At 45.5% G+C, this 22,882-nt stretch overlaps 1 protein-coding gene and 1 non-coding gene across 3 annotated transcripts in view; one reads left to right on the plus strand and one right to left on the minus strand.

The window, feature by feature from the left end:
• The window catches only part of LOC144151382 (neuropeptide CCHamide-1 receptor-like), a 301,358-nt gene extending 278,992 nt beyond the window's left edge, over positions 1–22,366 (plus strand). For both annotated transcript variants that reach the window (XM_077682418.1, XM_077682419.1), the window contains one exon: positions 18,473–22,366. In XM_077682418.1, the coding sequence (XP_077538544.1) occupies positions 18,519–19,742 (1,224 nt within the window). In that variant the 5' untranslated portion in view covers positions 18,473–18,518 and the 3' untranslated portion in view covers positions 19,743–22,366. The remainder of the gene's footprint in view (positions 1–18,472) is intronic.
• Trnat-cgu (transfer RNA threonine (anticodon CGU)) lies at positions 2,129–2,203 on the minus strand. The gene has a single exon. It is a non-coding gene; the product is annotated as a tRNA-Thr (tRNA).
• Positions 22,367–22,882: the final 516 nt, after the last annotated feature.

The following is a 22,882-nucleotide window of genomic DNA, read 5'->3' on the forward strand; positions in this document are numbered from 1 at the left end:
TTGGCTGCAACCTTGCAGTGATAATGGAGCTGTCATCACCCTGCCTTGAACACAAATAGACTGATAATATATTTTCTAATTGCCCCACCCTGCATCCTCTTTGAAGCCTTTTTTTCCCACCTCCTTCCCGACTGTCTTAGCTTATAATAACGGAAAGCAACAGCCAGCTTTAAAACAAACTCCCATTAAAGTGGCGTAAATCTTTTAAATTTAACATACAATATGACTATTGGTCGGAGCTATGCAATCGTCGGAGTAAAAAAGGGAATGAGACAATGGGGTTTGGCTCTCAATGCTCGTCAATTTTTTTCACATGTAGTGCAAGTTCAGATAAATTGCGTAGTCGCAGCCGTTCGTTAACCTGTATTGTGTGAGAAGAATTTTGGATCTCCCTGATGTTGGTGAACTGCAGATACTATGCCCCTTCAGAACTGGCGAAGACATTCTGGGATCCTAGTGCATCCGTTTCTCGCACGCTATATAAAAACACAGTAAGGTTTAACCTTGAATTCATCTGTGGTGAAGAACGTTGCAGAATGCACATTTTTTGTAATAGTTCTTAGAAGTCGGTTTTTTTAGTCAAGCCGAATTACTTCCTCATTAACAAAGAACAAATGTAAAAATGTAAGTGTTGGTGTAATTGTAATTGTGCATGCATTTTTTGCGACACACCATTCCAGTTTGCCTTATACTATGCAATGATGCAAAACATCCCTCAGATTTGAGATTACCTCAACTTTTACTCGCGTTAAAGCTGTACTATTAACAAAAATATAAGGATTATTCTATGCTATGCCAGCGTCGGGGGAAAGATGGGAGCAGAGGGGTTCTTCACGCGCACAAATGCTCACGCACGCTTAATTTTTGATTCCGCGAAATATACGGCTCTTCAGACATTGGCATTAGAGAGGAGATATGCTAGAGCTCGTCTTTGGTGGAACTTTCTCAGCGGTAGATATATTTCTGCCAAGATACACTTCAGTGTACCTTGGCAGCTAAAAAGAACTTCTCTTAGTGTTTTCTAGGTAATAACACCTTTCGATTTAGATTATAGCCGTTTCTTTAACGTTTGTTCGCTTATACAGGGCTCGTACGTGTTCTCTCACAGTCCAAGGATTATATTGTGGTGCTTGTATTTGTATTCAACTCCAATAAAAGTTTTATACTTGTTCGGCAGCGATCGAGTTAGCCTTCGTTTTCGCCCATCTGTGCCGTGAAGTTTTAAAGCTTTCTTGAAGCTATTCAATAAACACAGCTCACATCATTTATGTACCTTTCTACTGCCTTAAGTGTGCTCCAGGACGTCGTGGCACTACTTAATGCAGACATCTATAAAGAAGGTCACCGGTTCTGCAAGTTCCCACAGTTTTCTGCCTCCACACAGATCGTCTCAAAGAACACAATTGTGCGAACGGTGCATTCATTTTTTTTGTAGAGTTATATCAAATTAAGCTGAAATTAGGTGCAGAAAAGTGGCGCCAAAAATTTAAGCAATAACTCCGGTAAATACTTGCCAAGGCAGGATTTGCAAAGAAGAGCTCCGCGGCTTCCAAGTCTTCGAAGTAGTGCAGTTCTGCGACATTCGCCACATGCATAAAAATATTCAACTGTTTTTTGCACTGGTTGGAATTTGGGATCAGCACTTAAAAAAAGCGCACACCAGATACATATACACAAACTGCTGACGTTTACGTACGGGCGCTCCCGGCTACGAGTTTGGTAGTCTCTGTTGCGGCACTAATGATCCGCGAATGAACATTGAACATTGCACATTGCTGCTCTGGAGCAGCAAGAAAGTGTTTAGGGCTCAAAAATGTTGTCCTCACTTTCCTACTAATTTTAGAAACGTTATATGAAATAATTGTGCCGGCAACCAAGCGGTTTAATTAAAAAGGTGCATGTGGTGAGAAGTGTAACTACGATGTTTGTCGTTACGTGTGTATATATATATATATATATATATATATATATATATATAGCGAATCAGAATGGGATATGAGGGGCTCCTTGAAAATAAGGCAGAAATAAAGGTTGGAAGTGTAGAAAACCAACGAAAGCAAAGGGACAAAGTGTTACGTCATTGAAACCAATAAAGAATTTGGAAAGAAAGAAAAAAGTGGAGACGAAATGGTCGCCGGGTGGGATCCGAACCCACGACCTCCAGAATACGCGTCTGGTGCGATAACCACTACGCTACCGGCGGGGCTATTTTTCCCTGCACTTTATGGGGTATTTATGATAAAGTATTTTTGTTTCCTGCGCTTGGGGGTGGTAGCCAGCGCCACTCGGACTACTCGGGGTGAAGGGGACCTTCTTTTTAACCCCCGGGCGGTGAGTCGAGTGTCAATGACCTACCACATTCTCCCCTTTGCTTTCCGAGGTTTTCTTGACTGCCAACACTTATTTCTGCCTTATTTTCAAAGAGCCCCTCATTTCCCATTCTGCTTCTCTACATGCATAGCGCGGGCCTTTGTTCTGGCAGTCTTGGTACCATAAGGAGCTTAACAGGGTTCAACGCTGGTTGACCACTCTCGACATGTCGTAGACACTCGAATCACGGCCCGAGGGTTAAAAAAAGGTCCCCTTCACCCCGAGTAGTCCGAGTGGTGCTGGCTACCACCCCGAAGCGCAGGAAACAATAATACCTTAACATAAATAGCCCAGACAGTGGAGGGGAAAATAGCCCCGCCGATAGCGTAGTGATAATCGCAGCAGACGCGTATTATGGAGGTCGGGGGTTCGGATTCCACCCGACGGGCATTTTTTTCCTCTTTCTGTCTTTCCAAATTCTTTATGTGTTTCAATGACCTACCACATTCTTCCCTTTGCTTTTCGAGGTTTTCTTGACTGCCAACTCTTATTTCTGCGTTATTTTCAACGAGCCCCTCATTTCCTATTTTGATTTGCTACATATATATATACACCAAAGACTGTTGACCCTTACATCTAAACAAAATGCGCGGAAATTTGGGCGAGGTAGCATTCGTTGAGAACCTTCGTACAACAGTGTAAAAACAAAGACACTAGGAGAAGAAGCGTCGTCCTGTCATTTTCTTCCACTATGTGTCGGTGTTTTTACGCTGTTCTTCGAAGATGTTCAACACTGTATTGAAACTGGTCTGCTCGTGCAAACGTTGCCACAGCTCTTTTGTTGCAAAGTTAAGTGAAACAGAAAATTTAAAGTGAAGGTGTCGACCGCCGGTGGTGGTCTACTATGTTCTCGATTTCCGTCCACGCTTAGGTGGTTAATTTCCTTGGACTTCCCGGTGTACCAGCTCGTCGAGGTCGTGAAACAACAAGCTTACATTTTGCGAGATCGTATTTCGGCCTGCCGGGAGGGCGCCTGAGGGCGTGTGAAACGCATTTTGTGCCAAGGTCCGAAACGCTGTGCCAACCAGCCTCCCTCTCAGCGCTCGGGCTGTTAGAGCGTGTGAAATTTCTCACGGGGCATCGGCTCTTTCGTTTCCGGCATTGACTTTTGATGAACGGAATCGGCCCCGGCATTGCGGTTTCCATTGCGACACTCACAGGCGTGACTCTCAACCTGTAGGCTTCGCTACACACACTGCCGGCCTTTTAACGCTGGCGCAATTTCCGTGCTCTTGTTACGTGTTCCACGTCTCATTGCGTCTTGATTAGACGTGAAGCGATTCGCAGCCGATAACGGAACGCTGGTTCCTTCTTACCTGCAAATACCCACAGAAATTTCTTAACGCTTTTTACTCTGTGAAAAACTTGGTCTTCTCAATTCCTTGATTATGTTAACAAAAAAAATGTTTTGTACCAGCTTCTGTAAGGATCTTCCTCGTGTATTGTTCGGCCATCGCAAGACCTAAGAGTGAGGCGCGGGCATTGGCGGATAATTTAGCACCGAAGCTGTTAACAAATCGTTTGAGTTTTGTGTCGGCAGTTAGAAATAAGTAAATACCGAGGGAATGTGAGTGCGTGCCTCGCGGCGACAGCACAGCCTCCCCGCGCATCTTTGTCGAGCTAACCATGCCCATTAAGAGAGAATGGCGAAGATTTAAATGACCGGTACATAAAATCAAGAAAATGACGAGTGCTCTTGGCTGCGTGCGTCACGGCGACCGCCCAGCGTTCACCGCCACCCCCCCCCCCCCAAAAAAAAAAAAAACACTCCAGCGTTCCGCGTAATCGTGGCAGCACTTGCTCGCAACAAGAAAGACATGTCACAGCGCATGCCCCTTCAAGGTGATGTTCAGTGATTATCACTTCCAAAAAAAACGAAGGAAGCTCACACATACAGCAATATTTTTAGAGTAAAGGTTGTTGCCGCAGCAAATAAGACGCAAATCGGCTGCAATCACTAAATTAAACCGTCGTGATGGGCGTGAAAGTTGCGTACAGCTTCGCTACCTTTAAGTCGTTCGCGTTAGTGGGAGCTTTCTTTAATTTTTTTAATATCAAATGACGTCGGTCAGGCTGGAAGCGAGCACTTCTCTCAATGCTCATCACAACTAGCTGTTATCGCCGCCACCACCCCCACCACCATCATCATCATCATCATCATAAACAACAACAACAACAACGTCACCATGGCCTGCTCCTTACTTCCGTTGTGTACATATGGTGTTATCTCCCCCAATGAGCAGGAATTGAGGATGCGGAATGTTGCTTTCCACGGCTAGAGATGCATTCAGTAGCGTCAACATGTGTCATATATTGCGCCAGCATCACGCATACCTTCGGACGAGAAATTTACCGTCACCCGCCGCGGTGGCTCAGTGGTTAAGGCATTGCGCTGCTGAGAACGAGGTCGCGTGTTCGATTCCCGGCCGCGGTGATCGCTTTTATGATGAAGGCGAAAAGAAAAAACGCCCTTGTGTACGAGATTTCTGCGCACGCTAAAGATCCCCAGGTGGTCAAATTTAATCCGGAGCCCTCCACTACGGCGCGCCTCATCGCCTGCGTTCCGCCGGTGCGTTAAACCCTACAATCAATCGAGAAATTTACCGTCAAGTGTCGTGAAACACAACGGAAAGGGTATTCGTTAGACAGGGTGCGGAATAACTAACCGCTATTATGCGGTGACCACATTATTCATTCGTTTGAATAGCCTAGAAAACGTACCTGGAGCCTTTATGCCGCGTTGGTAGGGTCACGATTGGACTACGGATGTGTTGAGTATGGGTCCGCCACGAAACCAGCACTGAAAATGCTCGACCCAGTGCTTCACTTCGGGCTTCGCCTGTCTTGTGCCGCATGCCGTACTAGTCCTGTTCAGAGTGTTTATGCAGAGTGCGACAAATGGTGCTTAGCGTTCCAGCGAACTTATGTTGACCTTCTTTTTGCCTCTAAAATCTCAACAATGGATAAAATCCCTGTAAACCAGTTTTTAATGATATATGCACAACTCAACTTGTTTTAAACCGTCCATCAATTTCTGCTCCCTTCTCGCAGAGAGTGAGGGACGAGATGACTATTCATGAGGTCTCCTTCTTCGACACATTCAAATCATCTCACACTGATCTTGTAGCACCATGGCGTCTTCGTCCTGTGTCGTGTGAATTGTCTTTCGTACAATACAATAGGAACAGGACACCAAGAACTGGGATTTTGCAGCATTTCATGTATCTGCAGGACAAATACAAGGCTGCAGAGTTTTTCAGTGATGCATCTAAAACGTTCACTGCAGTGTCTTGTGCTGCACATGGACCCAACTTTGAAGCAAGTAGAACCATGAATGTAAAACCCAGTATTTTAGGGGCAAAGCTCCTCTTGCTCGGACCCTGTCCCGTCCGTCGTAGTGCCGTGTACGTACCGCTGATGATGATTGTGGCAGGATGCCCCTAGGAATTGGCCAACCAAAGATTAGAAGAAGAGTTCAAAACGTTCGATGTGTTCGTTGCTACCCAGCAAGGAGGAGAGGGGGACGAAGAGGTTTTCGTTCGTTGTCTGCGAGCTCAAGACACGTACCGGGGGTACGCGACACAAGACACTCTGCAGAAGGCGACGGCCAAGATGGCTAAAGCGTCACATACCGAATTTGCCAACTTACCCATGGAGATTCTCATAGTCCCAAACAAGCCCTACATGATCACCACAAACATCGACGTCGTTGACGGGCTTGTCAACGGAGCGGTGGGAAGTCTCAAGCTTGGCGAGTGAGGAGTGGTCGTCTCGACGCGGCGGCGCCTGGTTTCGATCCCACGAATCTCTGGCCACGACGGGAAGTACGTGGCGCTCTTCCCACTGCGCTACAAACCGAGACGCGAGCCTGGCTAGGAACGCGCCTGATGTCCTTCACTCATTCAGATGGTGCACGCCGTCAAGAAGACCTATAACAACGTGTCGAGTCTTTATATCATGTGTGGGCGAATGTTTAACGGTTTAACCGATAAGCATATTAGCTTCGCCCCTCTCATCATCATTCACTTCGTGGAGATGGCGGAAATTTTTACGGCGGAAGCATAAGGCATTTTTCTGGTTTTAAGTCACATAGTTGAACATCATATTCCCAAATCCATCATCTACACATATTTGCTGAGTGTCGTCCGTGTATTGTCATCCGGAAAGTTATCGAAAAACCATGTCATTACTCTTGTCTTCAAATCATTTATGATAGCTTTTTCGTCAAACCTTGGGGTGACTGTGTGTTGGGTGCCAGGCCACTCTGGAATTGGAGGAAATGAACTGGCGGATGAAATTGCCGCCAGTGCTGCACTCCGAAACACAGTAAACATAACACTAGCTTGCACAGATCTCAAGCCACAAATCAGACTGAAACTCCGTAAAACTTGGCAAACAGACTGAAGCGAACAGAGAGAGAACAAAGTACACGTAATAAAACCACACTTAGGACAATACAATACTGACTCACACAACAGGCACGTTGAAGTTACCTTAGCTAGATTACAGATAGGCCATACACATGCAACGCACTCGAACTTGCTCACGGGATCTCCAAGACCTTTGTGTAGCAGGTGTGGGCAAGCCCTATCCGTAGTTTACATACTCATTCAATGCAAGGCACTCGATACAACACGACACAAACACTTCAGAGAACAATACAGACAACCTATTCCCCTACACCCATCGTTGTTTCTGGGTGACGATGCCACGATTTCTGTGAAACGCGTGTTTAAGTATTTTTCAGGCGTTAAGTTTTTAAACCTGCTTACCTATCATGCATAATCAAATCTGGTCCTTTACACCAGCCATCACCAGCAGGTTTACACGTTTTTATACCTATTTTTGTGGTAATCACTTCTCTTCATTAAATAACTTCTTCTCTGGCGCTCTTTGCGCTCGTTGGCCTTGCGCCATTAAACACCAGCCATCATCATCATCATCATCACGTACCTCGAGCCGATATGTTCAAACTGATGAAAGTAAATGTGTCTGTCAGTGCGGAATCGTATCGTCCCTGGAAAGGAATTCTGCGAAATTTAGATAAAACTTGCAATAAGGCGAATTCACTCTCCGCCGGGTATCGGAGTCCAAGCAGTGTTCTTGCCGATCACGATGGTACAGGTTCTGTTCTTAGCTGTGGTGGCTACTTTCAAATGGCAGAGGAGCAACGAAAACGTCAGTGTGCAGGAAATTTGAACCCACTTGATGAAAACACCATAAATGTTAGCGTTGCCCTCCACCAGTACAGGCGTAATTTCCTGAGTATAACGTATACGACAATAAACCAGAATGTATCTCTTTGTGTATTGGAACCAGACGAAAATCGAGGTTGGTAACGCAAGTGCTGATGAAGAAAAATCAAGTTGATTAAGTTATCCCCGAACCCTTGAGTCAAAAACAGAAAAAAGACAAAACTTCAACTACCGACTATTGTGCGATGTTTTTGTGGCGCAAACGCGAGTAATAGCATTGTTAAATCCTTGAAAGTAAACTCGAAGGAGCAACGCGCCGAAGCTACACATTAGCTATGATGCGCCGTAGTGAAGGTCTTCGGATAAATTTCGGACACCTACGGATCTTTAACCCGCGCAGAAAGCTCAACACGGGGACGTGTTTGCTTCTCGCGTTTATCTGAAAAGCAGCCAGTGCAGCCGGGGACAAATTCGAGTCCTTGATCTTAGCAGCACAACGTTTTAGCCCCTGAGCAGCACTTGAGGGAGCTGCAAGTGAACCCTTCTTCTCCAGGAAAGCTTGGAGAGACAGGTTTATGCTTGCCATGTCATTTTGCTTCGCTTTTTGTTGATTGGTATATGGCGAAATTTTTTTTTACGCGTTATATGATCCCCTGTTCCGTGACCGACGCGTGCATTCTAGAAACGGTTTGAATGGCGCACCCCCACCAGTCTGTGACAAGTGTGGGGAACGGCTCTCCGTTCTCCACGTGTTAACTGGGTGTACGTCCATGATTGATGCCAGAAAACGACGCTTCCCTAAACTCTACACACACAATATTCCACTACACCCTTCACTATTGTTAAGAGACGAACCAATGTTCTCTTACAAATGTCTTTTAACTTATCTTGGAGATGTCCATTTCTTAAAACTCATTTCATACAGGGTGTGACTTCAGAGCACAGACGCGTTCCTATTTCAGGGAGGTGCGCACAGGGAGCGTGGCTGCGCAGCATGCTCTGAGGCTCCAGGCGCCCTCATAAATCAACCATTGTTCCTCTCATCCGCCATCATCAGCATTGTTATGTTTTAGTCTACGGGCCCTCTACACTCATATATAGTTTTTAGGCAGTGCCATGCCCATGCTCATCTCATACACATTATAACTACAAACCAGACATAGAAGGACCACCTAACAGAGTCTTGGCGCTCTTTGGTCGTAGATACCCTTGCGCCATTAAACACAACCATAATAATAACATTCTAGAAACGGTATTAGTGAAACTATTTTTCTCACATTCAAGTAGAGGACCATAAACCTTTCTTGTGTGGAGGTTAAACGAGCTCGTGTTCTTCCAAAGGGGACGCACCGCTCGAAGTTGTAGCGGTTCGCCAGACCGCTAGGTATTGAAAAGTAGTGCGAAAATCAAAATTTACAGACAATCACCTCAAAGCAATGTCACTTCAGCACAAAGAAAGCCGCCAGCGTGAAATTTCAATGTTTATAAACAGGTGGGTATGTGCCTCAGGGCAAGTGAAGCTCTGGATATGTATGCCGCAACGTTCTGCTCAGTGCTGAAAGTAGGTATCCACCGTGAAGCAACATTTCGCATTTGTGTGGGCGCGTATGTGGAGCAACAATGGCATGATTTTTTTTCTCTACAGCACGGTTTTTATTTTTGGCCCAAAGTGCACAAACCCTTATAATATTTTCTGCCTCTGTTATCTGGGATCAAGGCCTTATACACGAAAAAAAAACCGTTTCATTTATCCGTCGTTATGAGCTCAGACTCGCCGTCGAATGCTCCGAATTACCGCTTCAGAAGGAAGCGGTCAAGTGTTTTACGAACACTTCCTCGTTTTTCAATGCCTTTGAAGCAGTGTGCCTGATAATGCGGAGCAAGGTAGTGCTGCGGGCATTGGTATTGTCTCGGATGTTGTTATATAGAGCTAAAATGCTACTGTTTGAGTTGACGTCAGTGGAGTTTCTCTCCTAAAGCGCTACCCAATCAACAACTCTTTCCATGCGTTAAAAGCGGTTTCAAGCAGCTCACGCGCACTTCCACCAACACACCAGTGTCCTCACGAGCCACGCAGTGCAACCGCTTTAGGATGGCGGCACTGCTGCATTGGCCTGTATACCTGCTTCGGCAACACTATTTGTATGATCAGAGTCAGTTCTACAAAATAGTCGTGAGTCGGCATTCCGTTCTTGGCATGCCGCAGTAGAACGCCGGTGATCCGCAAACGAGCGATGCGATAACAATCGGCAATACTCTGAAAGTGTGCAGCTTAATAGAAGCACAAGAAAAAAACAAGATTGCTCACGTTGTCCCTGCTCTCGAAACATTACCAGCGTGAGTAGAACAAGCGTTGCTTGTGCAGGCGCGAGACGTTACGACAGCTAATGAACCAAGATAAGGAGATATCAGGGACAGGAGCTGCGAGCGGCGGCGGCTTGGTTCGGCGGAACCCTCAATGAAATACAGGGATGCAAAGATGGAAGGTAAGGATAGTCGCATATCTGACACCGAAGGAATGTAGTTCCAGGTTTTTAGTTTACACACGAAGTTGTCCTGATGCCCGACCCACACAAGTGCACGAGTAAGTGTGAACGCAAGGAAGAGACAGGTATTGCTCGAGGGCTACTTAAGTAATGGGAACGGCTAAAACACCTCATGAGGCCGACTTCAAAAAATGTCGAAGGCGAATACGGGAGCCCGAGAACTTTTATTATTAGCACAAACATATTTGTTCAAAAAGCGAATAATCTGCTTGTGGCAGAAAGCAGTTTGCAGCGCACCTCGTGACACACAGAGGCTGAAAGATCAACTTGTGTATCGTCGCAGCTCGGCTCTTCAACGGTTTACCAATACAGCGGTATAAATGACTGCTGCTGGGGTGTGCGGGGTCGTGCAGTTAAAATACCCTGTGAACACTCTGTGTGCGAGGAAATCGTCGTGTATTAGTGGGTGGTCCTTTCTAAAGAGCCTTACAGAAGAACAAAGGGAGGTATCTGTATCCGAAGGAATGCGAGTGGTTCTGCGTCGCAACTTCGTTCATCGTTTCGATTTGCGTTACTCGTAACTATCTGTCTCAAAACGCCTCTTTTGAGCTGACTGAAAACGACTCCCCTCTCGTTCAGTTATATTCTGATCTTACAGAATAGCGGTCTCACAGAATAGCGTCTTGTGAATGGCGCCCCAACTGGGGTCGTGATTACACCTCTCTGGAGGTAGCCAGAGAAGGAATATCTTCGTTTAACGTCTATGCTAGCTAATTGATGCGTAAAGATTTCAGCTACGGACAAATACCACGATACCACTGCTAGGAATGCGCTTACAAACGCTCCCCAACGCCACCGCAAGCGAACGCGTCCCCACCCCCGAAATGAACTACCGACTGCTTTCGTTCCGAGCAGTTTGAACATGTGATATGAAACCCATGCGTGCTCGGTGATAGGCAAGTGACTTAACCGCTACCGTACACCTACGCTGTTGGGGTGCGCTTAAGTGTGCTTACGAGCTTTGAAGGAGCGTTAAGGCTTCCCCTGGTGATAACTTAAAGCACACCTCTTGTATTTAACGCTGGTTTTATGGAAGTGACATTGTACAGATTCGGAGGTGCTCAGTACGCAGTTCCGAATGGTCGTCGGTCTTGTCACGTACTCAGGTCAAGGACTCAAGGGGATCGTTTAATGACAAGCACAGCCGTCGCCCGTGGTCCACGTTTAATTCACCAATTCCCGTTTCCCTATTGCTTTCTTACTCAGAGCCCATAAGCGGGGTATGTGTGCTAAATAAGTCTCATTTCCCCAACTATCTTACTTGCGGACTATGAGAGGGACCAAAATTTCGCACGGTACGAGAAACAGGTTGCTTTAAACACGAAGTAAACATATTAGAGCGCGAATAACACAGCGCCGGCGAAGAAGCACAAGGTCTTGTCCCATCGTTCTTCTTCCGTGTCGTTGTAATCGAAAGAATGAAATAGCATGCGACAACTTGCTGAACACCGTGTTTTTATTAATGTTGCAGCACGCTCGCAGCGAGCGGAATAGACAAGAACGGAATCGATCTTGTCATTATAGCCAACGTCCTTTCCCTTCGTTCCTGACTAATCCAAAACTGGAACAAAAAAATTCCCCCATCTCCACGAAGTGAATCATGACGAGTGGGCGAAGCACTAGGGATCGTTGTTACCGTAAATCACCCGTGAGCGTGCTCACTGCTGCTAAAACGATTTCCAATCCAATCTAATCCAATACACTGTAATCCAATGAAATCCATTCAACTTTATTTCAATCCAATTCAATACAATTTAGTGCAATCCAAATCCAAATCCAATTCAATCCAATCCAATCCAATGCTCCTCGCGCATGCGCAGCACGGCTCTCCAGGAGCACTCCCTCCCTCCCTCCCTCCCTCCCTCCCTCTCTAACATTTTGTAACCTTCTATTTTGTTCTTGTTAACCTTTTGTGAACATTTTGTTCACAGCTGTTTCGATTTACACGGTGCTGCGCCGTGAGCACGGATGCCGGACGCCGGAGAAGCCTCGGCCATAAGGTGCTTCACCCCTAATAAGTGGGATAGTATTGCTGCTCATTGTGCGTCCGAGTGCAGAGCGTATTTTAGGAATGGGATTCCGATCCCGCTTCGCATTCATGACTGAGATGCGCTCGCCAGAGAATGGGAGCGCGCACACTTCCACGCTTAAAGAAGGTAATAATAATAGCCATGTTAACAGAATAAATAAATCAATAAATCAATGAATGAATAAATGAATCAATGAATCAATCAATGAATCAATGAATCAATCAATCAATCAATCAATCAATCAATCAATCAATCAATCAATCAATCAATCAATTTATCCCAAAGAACAACCTGGAAAACGGAATGTTGGTACACCTACAAAAGTTCGCATAATTACGGTGATGTGACACATACCACAACGATCGCTAACATGTGCTATGCAAACACAGTGAACATGATGGTGAAACACAGACACGACACACAATACGTGGAATGGTTCAAAATCCAAATAGCGCATTAAGTGAGGAAACAGGAAAACGAGTTAAACTGAGTGAAGTAGGGATGCTAGCTTTTAAGAACCAGAATCACGAACAATGAGGGAGCGAGCGAATTTAGTGGAAAGCATTGCAAGTTTCATAATATTTAGGAGTTAAAAATGGTGGGAATCGGGATAGTTGTGTGGGCGGAGCAAGATCATATATCAATAGGTAATAAAAAGCACTACTGAGCACTGCATTTGTGCACGGCTGAGTGTGCCACGAAGCGATAATAATAATGGCAATAATCTCATGCTCATTGAGGGGTACCCAATCAACGGTGACAGCGTTCCGCTAAGGTGCAGAGATAGTGATCGCCGAGTTGTTGGCTCACGCAAAAAAGGCCGCTGAGTCAAACTTGCACCGCATTATTAAAAGTAAACAGAAGTGAATTTTTCCAGCTTCTGTTTTGGTTTTCATTGCGTAGACTGGCTCAAATAAAGACACTTTTCATCATTTCTCCAGTCGATAAAGAAGAATTGAATATATAAATCTTGAATCAAGAAATAATACCATGCGCAGTCTGTGGGACCTGCAACAACTAACAGCAGTGACGCGTATTGGAGTTGCGATATGACTGAACGGTGTCAAAGATTGGAATTCAAACCAGTTACGGTTTCGGTTCTGTGCAACAACATGCTTGGCGTACGAGGTTATCGTTCGTTGGGCCTTCTCGATATCAAGGGTACCTACATCCGCGCTTCTGCCATATTGTCAGCTGTAGAACGCGTCAGATAAGCCTGCCGGCTCTGATTTAACCGTAGCGCTCGCTTGCAGAAGCATTCGGAGTGGCTTAACGCCCTCGTGTTATCGGAGACGCTCAACTACGAGGCGCTTCGCCCCTCCCTTTTGGAGCTTACCTGGCTCATCCCTGTGCGGTAAAAGGCGTGTTCGCACAAGACCGAGAGCCGGCTGATTTAGCACTGTGCCTTCAAGCAGTCGGTACTTATGTCAACACCACGCCAACCAGAACCCGCCAGCGCCTTAGCGCCGGTCTACGCACAGTTAACCAGCTCGCTCGTGGCGCAATTAAGGTTGCAGTCTAAACTCGTGAAGTCCGAGTAGAAAACACTACTTAAATACAAAAAAAAATCGAAGAAAAAGTGAAAGCCGGGTTTCAAACTTGGTAATTGCGGTGCACTGGTCCCAGAGCTCCAGACCACTCGGTCACAGCAACAGCACTGTCGGGGTGGAAATATGAAGGATATATCGCGTAGCCTGTCTGTTTTGATCGTTTCAGCATTGCCAGAAACTTAAATAACTCTTTCTTGAATAACGCTTGTGCAGTAAGCGTCCATCGAATTTCCACGAATATATTATCGCTACTTTCTGCCTTCCTTATGGAGGACAAGCGAACGTAAATTTCTGGTTGAGCCGCACACCCCTGTGTTAGTTCACCCAGCGCAATAAGTGCTTCCCGCGCCTTCGTTTTACGCTTTACAATAAAAGTTTCGGCTGGTTTTGATTCTGTAGCACGTATGTTGACTTCGCTGGCTCTTCCCTTGGCTTTAATTGGCCTTACAGGTTTGGCTAGCGTACCAGGCAGCGAAGCGTCGCACGTGCCCATTTGTAGAACTACATGGACTTCATAAACTTTACTAAGCCTAATGCAGTCTGAAAACTAACAAACTAAAGAATCATTCTTTCAGACACCGATGGTGTCGTGGCATCGTTCCAAGTGGGCAAAAGAATGCCGACAACCCGCCGGCAGCTAGCCGACTGACTTTGTCGGAGCGTCGGTGACCCGCACGGTGCCGATGTCAAGCCAAGCCATCTCGATTGCGCGTCAAACGAAACGCCATAGGAAATCGGCAAGGATGATGCAGAGAGGCAGGCAGAACTTTTGAATTGATTTTTCTACTAACTAATATGGCGTATACGCACCGAGAGTGGTCAAAACATGGCCTAGAGAATCCAGAATACAATCGGGGCAAGTAATTCCACAATGTTTAGAAATCACTTCAGTGCCCCTTTAAGAGCACAGCTCATATTTGCTTTTCAGAGTTTTTCAATGCGACGCATCCGACAGTGGCAGTGTTACTTCGGCCCGTAAAACCCATATCTGATTTGTTTTTCAGCTGTACGAAAACCGTCGTCTATTCCGTTTTTGGTTGAGGAGTAACTTCGGGTGGGTCACTTCTGTTAAAAGTAGTGGATTTTTTGTGGAAATATTCTTTATTTTTGACGTACAGTTCCGACGGCTTGCGCCTGTGGCCTTCTCAATATGGATGACTTTGGAGGAGAGAAAAAATACGTAAGCGTGCCGCTCGAAGCAAGATAACCGAAAAGACGTAATCACTTAACAGTGACTCAAAAACGGTCACCAAAATATAAACAAATCAATTCTACCTGTTTAACATAAAGATTTGCTGGGCACTCCCCCCCCCCCCCCCACACACACACACACACGCACTACCATTCGAGGTAGCTATACATAGCGTTCATATTTGCCATCAGTGGGATAGGGATCAGTGAATAGATGCTGTTTCCGGGGCCGCGAAGCAAAGTTAGCGTTAGTGCAAAAAAAAAAAAAAAAAAAGAAAGAAAGAAAGAAAGAAAGAAAGAAAGCGGGCCGCCGCAACCACGAATTGATGTTGTGTTTATGCACTCTAAGGGGAGTTCATCTGCGGTTTGGATGCCCACGGTTGCGCATGTATGAAGGTTGCACCAACAAAGCAACATAGTGAACAAATAACAAATATAATAGATTTAGGAAAACCGTTTGCTAGCGGTAAAGTTTCAATGAATCCATGAGCTATATTAGGGCGGCGATAATAATCTAGTTAAAAAGTAAGCACGTCTATAATAATGCGTCGGAGGACATAGAGTGATACTTCCCGCCCATGGTGATTTAGTTCTCAGGGTCTCAGAGAACAGACGTAATGGGAAGCGCCTGTAAGTCAGACCAGTGAGGTTAGCCGGCGGAGCATTTATTGAGCTGACCAGAGTTCAAATTTCCGCTTGAAGAAAACCCACCGACGGCGACGCATGCGACGTAATGGCAGACATAAGACTAAGACGAAAGATCGGTAGCCGTGGCAAATACAGAGGAAATGGAGGAAACGCAGGGGGGAGGAGGGTGAAGCCGTGCTATTTTTAGACCGGGTACGCTCCGTGGATATCTCTCTACGAAGATGCGTTTCACCGAAAAGCGAGGTGCAGCTTCGATGTGTAAAAAATGGTTTTCAATTTCGCGAGTTATTGATACATCTGGCCGTCTGGAAGTTTCCTGCTGCGAGAAATATTTTGACCTTGCGTCTCAGTGTCGCGTTGGACCCTGAAACCTAATCATGCAGCACGCAGCATTCCGTTTCAGGTTTTATGGCACGGGATATGACGTGTAGTATTGTCAGTTTGGGGGCTGTTTATTGTCGAGAAAGGAGATAGGCCCAAGAACCCACAAGCGCCGATGAAAACCCTTTTTTTGTGTGTTCATCGCAGTAACAGCAAACCAGGCAAGATAGCCGCTCAATCGATTTCTTGCACGAGGTGCACCCCCTCTTACCTATCTATAAAAGGGGCATCCATCCATGAATTCTTTACGCCGGGAAAAATAAAACGCTGGATAAGTATTCTAGACCGACCGATATCTGCGGTTAGAGGAGGACGGAGGGCGAATGGGAATCTTAGGGCAACGTCTCATTTATTGCTGCTAGCTTGCGTCCGAGAAAGGGCTGGTGGAATGTCCCCGCAAGTATAGTTTTCGTGGGGTCACCGCATTAAACTTTGCAGACGCAATTTATTTTTAGAAGTCCATACTCAGCATTTCTTTGCGGGGCGTTCACCGGTCTTTTTCTGCGTTTTTTTTATTTTCTCTTTACCAAACCGCTTTTGGAAGTTACGTGCCCTTCGAAAACAGGACATCGTTTTTTGTTGCATCTTCTTTCTAGCGACAGGAGTGGGTTGTTTTATTGTACATATAGCGTATTTGATGCAATCACAGATAAGCAGGGTGTTGCACGCGGAATTTTCTTTTACAATTCGCTTTTACCGAAATGCTCTATGTGAGTGCAGTTGAACGTGAGCCGAGGTTTTGAAGTACCACTAGAAATAAAATAGCGCACGAGGCACGGACGAGGGCGGGACAACACCACAGCTCTGACTTCAACTGAAAGTGTATTTTTTGTGTTTGCACCACATAAATCATCCCGGCCGCAAGGATAAAATGTTCTTTATCTTTTTCTGGTCTTTATCTTTAGAAGTACTAATCTGCATCTTTGTCTAGTACAAAAATGAAACCAACGAATTGCTCCAGCGAATTGCCTTTTGGTCTCTTACATTTTTTACCATTGGTTTAGCCACCTTAGCGCAGTTAGCCAGGAAAATAAAGCAGAAGTCTATTTATCAGTTTACGAGAGGGAACATAGTAGGCCATAGTGTTTTCGAAAGAAAACCACAAACTCTCTCGCAGAACTCCTTGTAACGTTGTAACGGCTTTCTATGGCAAACTCCCAGCTGAGGCGGAGGCAATGCCCATGAGGGCTGGAAAACTTCAGCTTCTTTAAACAGGATATTTTGTATCAAGGAAGGAAACTACGAGCTGATTCGGCACTTGGTCTAAGTAAGAGGGGCACCGTAGATCCTTGCTGGAGAATAATTCACGCCACTGGGGGATCCTTAACGCGCGCCACAATATCCAGACACACCCCATGGTCCAAACTAGCGAGTGAAACTGCGGTAAAACGTGCCTCACAGATCACGAATAGCTTTCCCTGTAAAACTTCAATTTTTTTTGTTTGAACTGATTTCTTAATGACCTTTTTTGTTGGTGTGTTAGAGACTGTTCTTCAATGACAAATGCCGAAATACTTACATGGTACCCGAATAAGTGATGTTATTTTGTGCTTTCACCCGCCACAACTACCACAAAAAAAGCAATACTATAGCACGGCGTGACCCTCCTCAACCCTGCGTTCCGGCCATATCCTCTGTATTTGCCAGATCTACTGATCTTTCGCCTTAGTCTTATGTCTGCCATTACGCCGCATCAGGCACCGTCGGTCAGTTTTCTTCAAGCGGAAATTTGAATTCTGGTCAGCTCAATAAATGATCCGTCGGCTAACCTCACTGGTCTGACTTCAGGCGCTTCCCATTACGTCAGTTCTGTGAGACCCTGAGAACTAAATCACCATGGGCGGGAGGTATCACTCTATGTCCTCCGACGGAGTATTATAGACGTGCTTATTTTTAAACTAGAATATTATCGGTACCCTAATATAGCTCATGGATATATTGAAACATTACAGCTAGCAAACGTTTTTCCTAAATCTATTATATTTAACTGTTCACTATGTTGCAGTGTTGGTACAACCTTAATACATGCGCAACCCTGGAATAATGCCTAATATTGATCACAAATGGTAGAAAACCCTAAACAAAACATTTGAGTGCCGCCATTGAGTTGTTGGCCGAAGCAAAACGGGTTTCCCACGTGTTCAAGCCAGTCAATTTAGAGCGCACTGCAAAATTTAATGCCTGATCACAGTGCCACGCAGGTCGCGCCTGTTTGTACCACATTATTTCTTTCGAATAAGTACTTCTATTCGTGTACGAGTGAACTACCGATAACTACAACAACCGGCGTGTTCAGAACTATAGCAATTTATTAGCGGGAACTCAAACGCATCAACAGCTGTAACACTGCTCTTGCATTCTATTCGAACCTCATGAATTTCGTTTGTCAAACAGGCTGTGAGCAGGTACGCTTTGCTGAATAATTATTAGCATTTCAGTGTGAACGTTTCTACATGGCGTAAAAAATTCCTCGTTTATTTGTTGCTTACCGCTAATATAGTTATTCCACAAGGGCCCATACGAAGAAAATAATGCGTGCTCTGTTTTGCTTGTCTTTGCAGAACTTCGGCGTGCAGTGGTAACCGGCTCCACCAAGTACTCCACCTCATGGCTCACGCACCAGAAAGCTACGCTATGCTGTCGGCGTCGACGTTGGGACCACTTGTGGCAAACGTCACATCGGCGACCCTCCGAGTCATCAGGGACCAGTCACCGTCACCATCATACAATAGTACTATGAGCTCCCACCTTAACCTTACTACGGGTCACGGTGATTCCGAAGAGTTCGTCCCATACGAACAGAGGCTAGAGACTTATGTGGTGCCCACCATCTTCGCCTTTATTTTCCTTGTGGGTCTTTTGGGAAATGGAACTCTCATCCTGGTCTTCATTCGCAACCGGGCCATGCGCAGTGTTCCCAACATCTACATCATGAGCCTATCGATCGGCGATCTCATTGTCATAACGGGTACGGTACCTTTTATCAGCACGATCTACATCCTCGACTCGTGGCCCTATGGGCTGTTTCTCTGCAAGTTTAGCGAGTTTCTCCGAGACGTGTCAATCAGCGTGACAGTGCTCACGTTAACGGTGCTCAGCATAGACCGGTATGTGGCCATCGCCATGCCTTTGCTAAACCATAAGGGCAGACGGCACACAAGAAGAACGGTCACAATTGCGCTTACGATTTCTGTGTGGGCAGTCGCTGTGATCATGGCACTCCCAGGCGCTCACTATTCCTTCGTCATGGAAGTACAAGCTACTCCTGAACTTCACTATTGCGTGTGCTACCCGTTCCCGCCAGAGATGTGGCCATGGTACCCGAAACTCATGGTACTCACGAAGTTCCTAATTCAGTACGCCATTCCACTACTCATCATCGGTACGTTCTATTGCCTCATGGCCCGTCAGCTCATCCGGACATCACGTGCTCAGCTCTCGACCACCAGCTGCAGCGGTGTGGCCCATCTGAAGCAGATGAAGGCTCGCGCCAAGGTGGCCAAGATTGCTCTCGCGTTCGTCGTGCTCTTCGCTGTCTGCTTTTTCCCCAACCACGTGTTCATGATGTGGTACTACTTCGCCCCTGATGCCCCCTCGCGCTACAACAGCTTCTGGCATGTGTGGAAGATCTTCGGCTATGTGATGACCTTCGTCAACTCCTGCCTCAACCCTATCGCTCTCTACACGGTGAGCGGCGTGTTCCGAAACCACTTCAAGCACTACCTGTTCTGCGCTCGTCGTCCAGGTGTTCACTCCCGCAACAACTCTTACTCGTTCCGCACGATCCACAGCTCGAGTATGTCAAAGTGCACTGCTTCGACTAAAATATGACGCATGACCTGCCTCCGGCGGAGGGCAACAGTCAAATGCGATGGCCAGAACGGCTTTCACGCCACTGACGAAAGAGACTCAAGGTTTGTGTCCGAGGACACATTCTGAGCACGATTTTGTGTCTGGTGAACATTCGTTCTTCAACCGCGTTGCCATCACTTCAGTACCACACCGTACACCTCAAAGCAGTGACGATTGCGTTGACCCGGCGAACGAGGCCTCTAAAAGAGTGGCTAGCCATGCAAACTGTGCTTGTCCTGAACCTCGACTGTGCCTCCAGTGAACCACGATCTATGGGCTTTTTGTAAAAGCACAAGTGCTATGTGTAACGTCGCAGACTGCAGGGTATCAAAACCTGGTGTCAGTGTGGTTGATTCTCTACGCTGAGGGTCCAGGAGTCCTCTGCACGTTTCCATGCCGTGTTTTTTGTCTGTGTTGTAGTTAATAGTAAATTGTGCTTTGGTCTCATCAATTAAACTCGTTCAAGTGGATCGAACAGAACGAATTACCGTATTTCTGCATTCCTGGAGTGTGTCACTCAGACTATTATGTAAACATTGTCCATTTACTCCGCAAGGTACATGAACTACGCATGTATAAATTGTTCGAAAATAATTTCGCCACAATGGTCTTATTTTCGTCCGTTTTATCTACATGCTGTTCCTGTGCTGTGTACCATACAATGCGTTAATCGAACGCCGGGTAGGTGTAAATCAGGCATTATTTGTGTGCTTCAGGTTTGGACTTCATTTTGGCACAGACATGAACGTATCGCAGACAGGGGAGCGCCACTAGAGGAATGCTTTTTATTACCAGCCGAAAACTCTCCCTGGGCGCAAACAAATTTTGGTTTCTTAAATTCTCATACGCAATGTTTTCGCTGTGTGGAAACTCAAACGCAAAAAAATGCACGTAACTTTCTCTGACGCATATTATGTTCGAGTAACGGGACATTCTACTTTCTCTGACAGAGTTTGCGTTCGAGAAGAGGGACCTTGTTTATAATTGTCGCAGTTTATTAGCGATTTTGTCCCAGTTTTACTGATCTCGGTGTTATCTACTTGTGCTGCCGTGCAAACAGTGTAGGTATTATACTTCTGACTTCATCATTAGGCTTATGATATCCAGAAGCCATGCACAGACTGATTTTGATAATCCGCAGTCAATTGTTTTTTTTTTATTTTATCGTTTAAAATTATACATGTCATAGCCATATCTGCCTGAATCTCAGTACGATTTAAACTGCAAAGACTGCTGCAAATTTTTATCTTCTGTAGATCATGAGCAGTACATTACAGTCCATCGGGTGGTAATACAGATCTGGAGGGCACATCGGATTTAAGTATTCCACGATTTGTGAAACAAAATTACAACAAACTGACTTGGTTTCCCTCAAGTCCTTGTTCGCTCGTTGTTCCAGCGCTGACTTGTCTGAGAACCGAGTTATCCCCTGTTACCACAGTACTCAAAATGTGTTGAACGTACCTTACTGTAAAGGATGTTCAAGTGTTCTGGTGTACATGTCAACCTCCTCCCCATTTTATCCCAAAGCTTGCCGCGCCGCACACCTATGTCAATAATCTCCCCACAAACCAAGCACGGTAGTCCAGTGAAAAGCCTACATCAAAGCAAGCGAATGACAGGAAGCGGATCCTGGGCTGAAGCAATGAAAACCTGTATACTACTATTTGGTAGCTGGATGTCGCAGTGTAGAGTTCCTTACATTGACGTCATTTTTTACCATTTTTTTGTCATTTTTTGTCATTTTTTGGCAGAAGCACGAAAAGTAGCATCGAAATAAAAGCCACCTCAAATAAAATATTCCAGCAACAATTAGGCTCCGTATTTAGTATTATTCGGTGTTCTTTGGATGCCACCTTGTGATTTGAAAGCAAATTTCTTTGACTTTCACTACGACCTAAGTTGTTTGGCCGTCAAGTGATTGCTGTTTTCATAAAAGTCATTGATGACAATGTCACCTCAAAACCCGTTTTCAAAACTGGAGTCAGTTGGCTTGGTTGTAGCGGAAAATTGTGGGCAGAAAAATGGGATTACTTCAACTTTAATTCCTTTTTCCAAGGGCTGCGGATTCGCTGTATTTTAGCAATGATTTGATGCCCACCCTCTGGCAACATGCGCGAATTTCCCTTGGTGTACTGGTGCCTCAGAGAAAGCATCGAACAGAGCCTCACCCATTTTCATAAGCTTGGAAGTCTCTAAACAGAGCCAGGTAATGTACAAGTTGTCGTACTGCATTCGCTCTTCACGCGGAGTGAACGTAAGCATCAGGCGTTCTCCAAGAGCCGTGTTCTTGCCCTGCTGCTTCAGTCATGACCTGTGATTTCTCCCTGTATTATTGTAAATGTCATGAGTTGTTGTCTTTTGTGCTTCTGTGTACGGGAACAGTACATGTAAGCGACGCGTAGCTGTAGGGGCATTGGAGGGGAGAACTGTACATAGTTATTTATGTTGGTGTCATTGTGAGCGTCCTCCACTGTGCTAGAATCTCCTCTTCATCAATCCATGTAATAATAGAGGTAACATTGTGTACATTTCACTGGGAAGAGATTGCGGGCACAACGTTGGAGCCTCAAAATACGTTATTTCGGGTATCTAGAGCTGTGTGTATTGTGTGGCTTCTGCCTCAAGAGAAAAAATAAAACAAATCTTACTAGCTTCCCTCTAATGTTTGGGATGCTTTCAAAGTGTATGATAGAATTACAACATATTCTCTTTTCTGTACTTTCGGCCAATGCAGTGTGGTAGTATTCTGCAGTTACTGCATTTTTATAACAAAGCGCTGAACCGACAGATTGCCGATTGTTTAGAGTATATTTTCTTTATCCTAAATTCAATGGCATTACTTAAAAGCCGTTACATCGAAGCGGTTTTTCTGATAGCGTCCTACAACTTTTCAAGTCAGAATTTTTTTATCTACCAGCCATACCGGTCCCGTAAATAGGAATGCTGGCAACCACGACCGTGATCTGTGCGGCAACACACTTTTTAACTGCTCGTGAGATTAAAAGAGGCATTTAAAAACTTGTACACAGATAAAACGACGCTAACATGAAACCTTTCCGATTCGTTCACATGGCTTTTGAACCACGCGCTGAAATAGTTTTTTAGACACTTAACAC

The sequence above is a fragment of the Haemaphysalis longicornis genome, unplaced genomic scaffold, assembly GCF_048455015.1.
Source record: "Haemaphysalis longicornis isolate Haplotype H1 unplaced genomic scaffold, Haemaphysalis longicornis Haplotype H1 scaffold_9, whole genome shotgun sequence".
NCBI classification, from domain to species: domain Eukaryota; kingdom Metazoa; phylum Arthropoda; class Arachnida; order Ixodida; family Ixodidae; genus Haemaphysalis; species Haemaphysalis longicornis.